Here is a 10,520-nt window from a genome sequence, read left to right on the forward strand (position 1 = left end):
TGCGCCTGCGCAGTGCGAAGAGGCGGCTCCGAGCTGCGCGTCGCCGCCGAGGGCCGGGGTGGCGGCCATGGAGGCCCCGGAGCCGCCGAGCGAGCTGGTGTCCGAGGAGGGCCGGAACCGGAAGGCGGTGCTGTGCCGGCGCTGCGGCTCCCGCGTGCTGCAGCCGGGCACGGCGCTCTTCTCCCGCCGCCAGGTGAGGGCGCGGGGGCGGGCCTTGACCCGGTCCCGTCCCGCCGGGGCCGCGCAGACCGAGCTCCGCGGGGGCCTGGGCCGTAGTTCCTCAGGCCCAGATGTCGGTTCCCGTGGTCCTGCCGTCGCGACCTCCTGCCCCTTTCCCCGCGCGCCGCCACGCTCCGTGGGGACCCGGGGGAGGGGACGTGGACTCGGGGGACCCGGGGGAGTGGGCGCGGGAGGATGGGACGGCAAGCGGGGGACGTCCTGGGAGCGCTGGCTCCGGGTCGGTGAGCCCTGCCCAAGCCGTGAGTCACCAGGAGTGTGGGTCGCCTGCTGCCCAGAGAGCGGTGGAGGGTGGACACAGACCGTGGGGTTTAAGTGAGGGAGTGGGGCTCTCGGTCCTCGCGACTAAGCCCCACGGTCCGTGTTCTTTTTAAGTCCTATGAACAATTTCTCTGTAAAATGTTTTCGGTCCTTTGGTAAAACTCAGAGGTTTCAGAGAGGAAATTACAGTCACAGAGAAAAGAAACACCCACTGAAGAGCTTGAAACCGCAAAGGGTAGTAAGTCAGGGACGGGAGTCGCTGCTTCCTTACATATTTTTGGGGGAAGGGCGGTCTGGGCCGGAGAGCCAGAGGACGTGGGCGGGTGGGAGAGAAAGGGGGATGAGAACATGTTGGCTCCAGAGTTCACCGCACCTTGGTTCCTGAGAGGCGAGACCCGGAAACAGCCCAGGGGTGACCAAGGAGCTGCAGGACAGCCGCACCGTGGGCACCGCACCGTGGCTGACTCTCCAGGGAGCTCTGCTGCGTGAAGAAAGCTGGTCCCAGAAGATTACTACTGTATCATTCCGTTTGTGTGACATTTTTGAATTTTAGAAATGGAGAACCAATGAGTGATTGCCAGGAGTTAGGAAGGGAAGGGTGGGTGTCAGAGGTGTTGGTGAGTGTGGTTATAAAAGGGTAGGTGGATGGTGGTGATGGCGGCAGCGAAATGTGAATGTCCTTAATGGCACCAGACAATTTTATGTTATGTGTAGTTTACCGCAGTAAGAGATCAGGAGTCAGAGTGGAAAACGCTGCCGCTCTATAGGCGGCCTTGCCCTGGTTATTGCTGCGTAACAAAGTTGCCCCAGACCATGACTTGAAACCATTTTGCTCACAAATTTGGAGATTGGCTGGGCGCAGCTACATCTCGGCTCTTCCACTGGGGGTCTTTCACGGGACCTTTCAGAAGGGCCGTCTCAGAAGCCTGCTCACGCCTGTGTCCACCTGTGGACCGGGAGGATCCCGGCGTCTGAAACAGGCTGCAGTGAGCTGCCCCTCCGTTTCTGCCATTGGCCTCAGGGGAGCCGCAGTTCCCACTCGGGCTCCAAGAGAAACCTGCAAAAGTGGCCCGGCCTTCCCTCACCTCGCCTGTCCCCCTCCCCTCAGCCCGCTAGGCTCAAGGGGAGAGGCAAGGTGTCCGAAGCTTGGGAGGACTGTCAGAGAATGTATGGACACGCTTTAAGAGCACCATAAGTACTTGCTGAAGGGACAGTTATGAAAAAAGTTAACAGATGGTTGGATGGCATCACCAACTCTATGGACATGAATTTAAATAAGCTCGGGGAATTGGTGATGGACAGGGAAGCCTGGCATGCTGCAGTCTGTGGGGTCGCAGAGTCCGACACGACTGAGCGAATGAACTGAAGTTCATTCTGTTTTGTAACAGTTTTTATCCTCAACTACAGTATAGCATGGGCTTCCCAGGTGGGGCTAGTGGTAAAGAATCTGCCTGCCAGTGCAGGAGATGTAAGAGACTGGGGTTCAATCCCTAGGTCGGGAAGATCCCATAGAGGAAGGCATGGCAGTTCACTCCAGTATTCTAGCCTGGAGAATCCATGGACAGAGGAGCCTAGAGGGGCACAGTCCAGGGGTCACAAAGAGTTGTACATGACTGAAGCAACTCAGCATGTGCGCGCGCGCGCACACGCACAGCATAGCGTGCTTGCCGAGTTTTCTATAGTGAAAACGCATTTTTACAAAGAGAAAGAATATGTTTAAAAGGGTACTGTGGACAGTTAATGAAAAAAGCACAAGAGGTTTCCCTGAGACATCAGCAGAATCTCAGAGTTCAGTGCAGCTCAGCAGCCTGTCCAGGATCAGGGCGCTAGCCAGGGTCACCACATGGAAGAAATCACAGGGATTGCATGTGCATATGTGTGCATGCGTACACTGGAGGCTCTCTCCTCGTGGGTGGGAGGTGCAGAGATCCTAGAGATAATAGTCCAAATTCTAGTAGACTTTTCTCCTTCCTGTTCCTTTCATAAATCCAGCATATTCGTAACAGTGATGGAACAGACTGAAGCCAGATATCCGGTGTTTACCCTGTTAGTAAATGTGTGAGCTCTGCTCTTGCTATTGCAGGCGGTGGGGATGTGCTCGTGAACAGGAAAATTGACCTGGTGGAGGGAGACCCCGATAAACAACTGAGCCGGTAAACAGATAAGATGGTTTCAGAGAACGATAAGATGGGAGCAGCATGAGGAAATGGGGGTGCTGAATACTTGTTACCTTGATGGTGTGTCAGGGTGCGTCGGTGAGCCGTTTGTTGGGAGCAGAATGTGTCACGTTGTCCACTTGAGTTACATGTGTATCAGTAACGCCTCAGTCAGGCTGCTTTGCAAAATGCAAGCGTGGGAAGCTCGTCCGGGTCGTCTGGTTGGAGGAGACCTGAGGAGGTCACGCGTGAGCCAAGTGTTAGGGAGCCCTGGGCCTGCAGGGTCTCAGGGCAGAGCAGACCCACACCCTTAGGAGCTGGCAGGAAAGCTTGTGCATCCAGCCCGGGCAGGTGGGAGCCGAGGAAGGCGGGCCCTGTGGACCTGGGGAGGCCCCAGTTCCCCTGGCACCCACTCTCCCTGCTTTCCTGAGAACCAGGGCAGAGGGGAGCGGGGGCCACGGGGAGTAAGCTGGGCCCTGGTCTCTGTTCTCCCCCTGCAGCTCTTCCTCCCGTCCATGAGGAAGAAGCCGGCGCTGGCCAGCGGCGGTGGTCCGGAGGGCGACCTCCTGCAGGAGCACTGGCTGGTGGAGGACATGTTCACTTTCGAGAACGTGGGCTTCACCAAGGACGTGGGCAACATCAAGTTCCTGGTCTGTGCAGACTGCGAGGTGGGCCCCATTGGCTGGCACTGCCTGGATGACAAGGACAGTTTCTACGTGGCTTTGGACCGGGTTTCCCATGAGTGATGGGACGTGGCTCCCCCCCACTATTAAAGCTTTCCCCAGGGACCACCCTGTCGCCTGCTCTGCACTGCCGTCCATCGTGAGTGCCACCCGCCTGTCCAGCCCAGGCCCACGCGCTGCCTCGTGGCCTCCGCGCGGGCACTCCCTTAGGGCCCCAAGCATTGCAGCCTCTCCCCTGCTCCGCTCTCCTGGCTGGGACATGGTGCTCCTGCAGATCTCCCCTCCCGGCCTCCCCGCGCCGAGCTCCCTGTCTCCACTCAGGAGTTAGCCACGGTTCGCCCTGAGGACACGTGACCTGGGGCACTCAACGACGGTGCTGACCGCTGAAACCTGCCTTTTGGTCTCCTTCAGGAAAGTGCGCAAGCACCTCAGAGCGACTTGTGTGGCTGACTCTGTCTGCAGTAATTTATTCTCTAAGCGTAAAGCATTTCCAGACTGCAGTATTCCAGCCACCCCTCAGAAATACCTTATTTTGGACACATCTGAGGCCGCCACGGGGGCCTCTCCTCCGGGCTGATGGAGACTTTATTGTGCAGGTGGACGTGGCCCTCCTTCCCCTCACATCCTGTTGTGGTTTCTCTCTGGGTCAGCTCCTCACTGTTGTCAGCAAGCTGCAAATCAGGTGTGCTCTCCTGTCTGTCAGCAGCCACCCCTAGGAGACCCCAGCCCTGGCTGTGCACCCCGCGTCTCCTGGGACGAGTGGAGAGGTTGGGGGGCTGGGGGTGGCCTGTGCCAGGCGAGGCTTTCTGTATGTCTTTCCTGGGCTCGTCACCCTTCCTCGGCACCTGGGAGAGACAACACAGTCCGCACAGAGCTGGCTCAGCAGGACTCTCCAGGGTCCAGACCTCCGTCCAGTGCGTCTCGTCGTGGTGGGGCTGCTCCGACAGCTCGCCGTTCAGCACCCTTCTCGGTTCTGTCGTCTCAGATGCCTCACTGGCTCAGGAGTCTGAGGCCGGGTTCCCAGCATCCTCCTGCCTCCCCTGCCTCCGAGGCTCAGGAGACTAGAACGGGAGCAAGGACTCAATGGAGACCTTACAGACATTCCTTTCCCCCTGTTTTCCAGCTGCTTTCTCCCTCCTCCCCCCAGAACTTAATCTAAGGGTCCCCCACTGAAGTACAGGCCTTGGACATAGTATTGCAACCACCTCTCACCTGGGCAGGTGGCTTCAGTCCCCGGCCGTAGCCTCACAGGCTCTGGAAGAAAACCGACTTGCAGATGGGCGGTCAGACGTCCATGATTGTGGCATTTTGCAGAAAAACTGAACCTATCCCCTCAGGTCAGAAGGGACAAGCCACGTAGATGCCTCTGGGGACATACAACCCCTCAAACTATGAGCCAAAACCTGGGCAGTGTTTTTTAAATTAAGACTTTTCCTTTCCTTAATCACAGAAATGGTATACATTCATTGCAGATAAATACAGACGTGTGTATAAAGTTGTTTTTAATCACTCATACTTGCACCATCCAGAGACTGCCGATGGTGATGTGGTATATGTTCCTCTCAATGGTTTTCTGTGTGTACTCATGTAGCATTTTCAAAAACAAGTATGAGGTCATATTGTACTCTCATAACTTACTTTTTCCATTTAAGAAAATACGGGCTTCCCATGTCAGTAAATGTCCACCTCTGCCTACCATCATGTTGACTAGTCATTTGTACACCTGTGCTGTAATTTGTTTAAACGATCCACTGTTAGACTGCCTCCGGTTTCTTGTAAATCATGTGATGTAAGCTGACTGTCCACGCTTTCCCATCATTTCCTCGTGCTGGTGAGCCATGGCTCTTGGGGGATGTGTCCCCGGGCTCCGCTTCCTGACGCAGCGCCTGGGAGCGGCGGAGCCCCTCATCCTCCTGCCCGGCAGTTCCTGACACTGGGTATTTATTATCTTAAATGAACATGTTGCTACTGTAATAGGAGGAAAAATAGTGTTTCGTTTTAATTTGTGCTTATTTCTAATGAGTATTTTACATACTTGTCATTTGTGTTTCTTTTTTGAGAATTGCCAAACATTGTTCCTCCAGTGGCCAAAAATAGAGTTGTTTCTCTGCCTTTTCAGCTTGATTTGAAAGAAATAAATGCATTTAAGCAGTGACAATTAGATTCCTGCACATCCTTGGGCTAATAGAGAAGTTGAGACAGAGAGGAGGGCTGAAACCTGCACCTCAGGGCTATCCTGGGGTCTTGTCAGCTGAGTAACCAGCCCCTAGGTATCTGCCGTGAAACGGGGGTCATCCCCCACCACACACACACACACACACTCTGTCGTCCCCAACACACACACACACACACACACACACACACTGTCATCCCCAACACACACACACTGTCATCCCCACCACACACACACACACACACACACTGTCATCCCCAACACACACACACACACACACACACACACACAGAGCCACTGTCGGTGCCATGACTCACAGAGAGCCCACAGCCGACCTTGATTACCGGCTGCAGCTCCTGTGCTGGAGCAGTGGGTTTTTCCAAGGCCTTGCTGTGTTGACCCAGAATCATACACGTGCTGACATCCACTGCCGTTAGTTACCCCATTGCACAAGGCTCCTCGAGTGACTCCACCCTGTGGCTCTGATGAGGACTTCTGCCCACGTGCCGGTGGACTCACCACCCCAGTGAGGTCAGCTCAGAAGGCTGCGCGCAGTATGTGAAAGTCCAGAGGCAGCAGGGTGCTCACAGAAGTTTGGAGAGTGACTGGACCAGGATCACCGAGAAGACGGAGGTCCCGGGCGGTGGGCGCAGTGTGACGGGCACTCCCCTCCTGGGGGCGTTTCCCATCTTCAAGGAGGCTGATGGGTGGTCCTGATGCCACGCAGAGCCCTGCCAATGGGTGTGCCCCTGGTGACCACCCCTCACTTTGGGGTGAGGCCCTCAGTCCTCTGGCCCAGGAGCAGGTGAGTCAGACTGGGGAGCGGAAGGCTCTGAGGAGTTGCAGCTCAGCCTCAAACTCGCGTCCTTAACATTGGGCTCCAGTGATCCCAAGTGTTGGGTGTCCCCCAGCTTTGGCATGAGCCAACAAAAACCCTCTAGAGGAAAATGTCATCAGCTTAAACTTTTCTACAAGCAATGTTGCTAATTACTAATTTATTGCATCCTGAATGCACTAAAATGTAACCAAGTGTGTGAGACAAGATGATAACACCAATAAAAGAAAGACTATGGAACAGGCCCCTTAGGAGGGGGTACAGGCACTTTCAGACCTAGACTGCACAGTAACTGCTTACTCTAAAGGAGACACAAGACAGGGCGGGGTGGGGGGGTGGGGGGAGTGAATTTTAGAATCTTAAAATCCAAAACCAGAAGAATCCACTGGAAGGTTATAATAGATTAGATACAGCTGGAGAGAGAACTAGGAAACTGGAAATTGACAGTAAGTCTGTGAGCCCACAACACACAACAAACAAGTGCATTCAAGGGGCCAGAAAACCACAGCCCACAGGCCAGATCCATTCCAAGTAACATCTGATTTATTGAGATTCAGGAGCCTTCGCGTTAAGAATGGTTTTTGCCTTTGTAAATGGGCATGTAAATATCTACATAAAATTCTCAGTTTTGCCTCAGCCCACAAAGTCTGTTTATCTAGACCTTAAAGAAAAAGGTTTATCAACTCCTAACTGTGACAGTGTAAGAGCTGGACCATAAAGAAAGCTGAGTGCCGAAGAATGGGTGCTTTTGAACTGTGGTTTTGAAGACTCTTGGAGAGTCCCTTGGACTGCATGGAGATCAAACCAGTCAATCCTAAAAGAAATCAACCCTGAAAACTCATTGGAAGGACTGATGCTGAAGCTCCAACACTTCAGCCACCTGATATGAAGAGTCCACTCACTGGAAAAGACCCTGATGCTGGGAAAGATTGAAGGCAGGAGAAGGGGATGACAGAGGACGAGATGGTTGGATGTCATCACCGACTCAACAGACATGAGTTTGAGCAAACTCTGGGAGATAGTGAAGGACAGGAAGTCTGGTGTGCTGTGGTCCTGTTGGGTCTCAGACACAACTGAACAACTGAACAGAAAGAATTGTAACAATGTCAACTTACTCCTCAAACTGATACATGTAAATTTAATAAAAGCCCTATCAAAAAACCCAATAGGTTTTGTGTGTGTGTGTGTGAAATTCAACAACTGATTCTAAAAGTTGTATGTAAATACAAAGGACTAAGAATAGCCAAGACAGTCATGGAAAAAAACCAGATGGGAGGATTTCTCTTTTTGAGAGACATTGTAGTTTGTCACAAGGGTAGAACAAAATCTCTTAGAAACAGCCCTGTATGTATGGATACTTGACTTACGACAAAGGCAAGGGCCATGGTCTGGAAGGGCAAGGTCAGGAGGACTTCAGCAAGGCTGGGAATGTTCTACTTTTTAAAAATCCACTTAGTGGTTATGTCATAAATTAAGCTGTACATCTTTTGTGCACATTTCTGAACGTGCTATATTTTCATAGTAGAAAGGTTTTTAAGAGAAAGCAACAGGACTTCCCTGGTGGTCCCTTGGCTAAGATTCTGCACGCCCAGTGCAGAGGGCTCAGGTTTGATCCCTGGTCAGGGAACTAGTGGCAGATTTTATTTTGGGGGGCTCCAAAATCACTTCAATGGGTGACCGCAGCCATGAAATTAAAGGACGCTTACTCCTTGGAAAGAAAGTTATGACAGACCTAGACAGCATATTAAAAAGAGACATTGCTGACAAAGGTCCATCTAGTCAAAGCCATGGTTTTTCCTGTAGTCATCTATGGATGTGACAGCTGGACCATAAAGAAGGGTGAACGCCAAAGAATTGGTGCTTTTGAACTGTGGTGCTGGAGAAGGCTTGAGGATCCCTTGGACTGCAAGGATATCAAACCAGTCAATCCTAAAGGAAATCAACCCAGAATATTCATTAGAAGGGCTGATGCTGAAGCTCCAACACTTTGGCCACCTGATGCAAAGAGCTGACTCAATGGAAAAGACCCTGAAGCTGGGAAAGATCGAAGGCAAGAGGAGAAGGGGACGACAGAGAATGAGATGGTTGGATGGCCTCATTGATTCAATGGACATGAGTTTGAGCAAGCTCCAGGAGACGGTGAAGGACAGGACAGGGAAGCTTGGCACAGCTTGGTGGCAGTCCATGGTGTTACAAAGGATCAGACACGACTTAGCGCATAAATGATGAACAACAGGGAACTATATCCCATGTGCTGCAACTAAGAGTTTGCTTGCCACAAATTAGAGCCAGTGCAGCCAAATAAGGAAAGTAACCAATGGTCCTGTGCAAAGCCTACTTTTGTAAGCAGCTCAGAAACCACCTGCACAGCCTTGGCCCTGGGTCAAGAATGACCACTCCAGGGATGGCCCTACTTTCTCCTTGGCACCTCCATCCTTTGCCCCTCCATCAGGACAATCTCGTGCCCCCAAAGCCTGTCCACCTTCTCTGGCCCCTCCATTGCCCAGGCTGATGTGTAATCGCTCTGAAGTGGGGGAGCATGGGGGAGAGAATGCAGGCCCGTCAGGATTCTTCAGAGGGCTTGGACACTAGAGGTGACCCCGGGCCTTCCCCTCTGATCACAGGAGTATTTTAAATTCCCGAAGCGGGTATGAGTGGGGTGTGTGAGAATAAATCAAGCAACCTCATCGTACTTGGAGTGAGGCCAGAAGGAGCACCTTTCAGGCCCCGTTTGCATCACCAGCAGGAAGAGGGAGACGAGGTGTGGCTGTTTTCCCTCTGGCACAAGGCAGGACGTTTTTCACACGGGCAGTTTTTCTCCTCCTAAAACCAGTGAAAGCGCGTCCCTCTGCTCTCCTGACTGCCTGTGACTCACCACAGCTTGCCTGTCCCAAGTCACAATTCTCTGCTATTCCTGAATAAGCCCATTTTGCTGGTAAAAATAACTGCCTTTTATTTTTGAGGTTGACAAGAGAGAAAAAAAGGAGATGGAAAAGTCAGAAATAAAAATCTAAACTTGGAAATAGATAATAGAAGTAAATCCAAATACTGTGTAAAAGGACTAATTTTAATTGGTGTGATGTAAAGAAGCATACTGTCAAGGTGTGGGGGTGTGTGATCCCACAAGTAACAGGAGGATGTTACTGTTTCAAATGTATTTATAACTCCTGGGTCAGTGGAGGATGGAAAGAGGTTTTTAATGGGCTGACTCTCCCAGCAGGTGGGGTGCAGGTCAAAGAGGCAAAGGCAGATGATAGTGTTGAGTTCAGGGCCAGGCAGCTTCACACGGACCCTTGATGGGCCCACCTTCGACAGAGCAGGACTCCCCGTGCAAGTTGTTTTGTTCAGGGCAGTGACGGCCCATGGCTCATGCATCTGAGCTTTGTACACGTGAAGTTTCAGAGCACTCACTTTAATTTCCACCCACTCTCCCCTTATCCCTGGGCCAGAACATCCACTGTGGAGCTGGCAGCCTCAGGAACCACCACGGCTGAGGCCAGAGAACATGTTTCCTAGTCCCAAGCTCACCTGGGCACCCTGGACTTGAGCCACCTGAGCCACCAGGCGTTTACTTTGCAAATATTTCAGATCCTTTAAAATGGCATGGCGAGCGCACTGTGGGTAGACAGATGCAGGAAGCCAGGGGCACTGGTGGGTGACCCTGACTCTCTCCCTGAGCTCTACCAGCAGGAAGTCATCACCCCTGCAGGTTTTCCAGGGCAAGAATCCAAGCCCAACCCACACACACTGGGTGCAGTCAGCCGTCCACCGGGGAGGGGCGACAGGAGGTGACAGGAAGGAGCCCCCTGCGGAGGGACGACAGACGACAGGACGGGAGTCCTCTAGATGAGGGCGGCACAGCGGTGAGGATATCACTGTGGGGCCCAACCATCTCATAAAACCCAGCGCCAGCCGTTCCTCTCACACCAGGAGATGGACCCGCGCGTTACACTCGGGTGTTCAGAATTAGAACCGCATCTCAGAGGTCCCTCAGCTGGTCACTTGAGCAGAGGGAAAATGTGTGCAGGCCCGTCATCATGGAAACACCGGAAACCACTCCTGCGGGGAGCACAGCCGCGTCCCGCGCAGGACGCCGCTCCCTCCACCACTCCTCTGATCAAAGCCCCCGCGGCTGTGCCGCGCCCTCCGCAGACCTACAGCGCGGGCCCGCCCGC

The 10,520-nt window shown here is 53.1% G+C and overlaps 1 protein-coding gene across 1 annotated transcript; it reads left to right on the forward strand.

The window, feature by feature from the left end:
- RABIF (RAB interacting factor) lies at positions 1-5,495 on the forward strand. The gene is made up of 2 exons (XM_043923078.1): positions 1-193; positions 3,155-5,495. The coding sequence occupies exons 1-2, from the start codon at positions 68-70 to the stop codon at positions 3,398-3,400; spliced, it is 372 nt and encodes a 123-aa protein (XP_043779013.1). The 5' UTR covers positions 1-67; the 3' UTR covers positions 3,401-5,495.
- The last annotated feature ends 5,025 nt before the right edge of the window (positions 5,496-10,520 follow it).

Source organism: Cervus elaphus, chromosome 14 (genome assembly GCF_910594005.1).
Source record: "Cervus elaphus chromosome 14, mCerEla1.1, whole genome shotgun sequence".
NCBI lineage: Eukaryota > Metazoa > Chordata > Mammalia > Artiodactyla > Cervidae > Cervus > Cervus elaphus.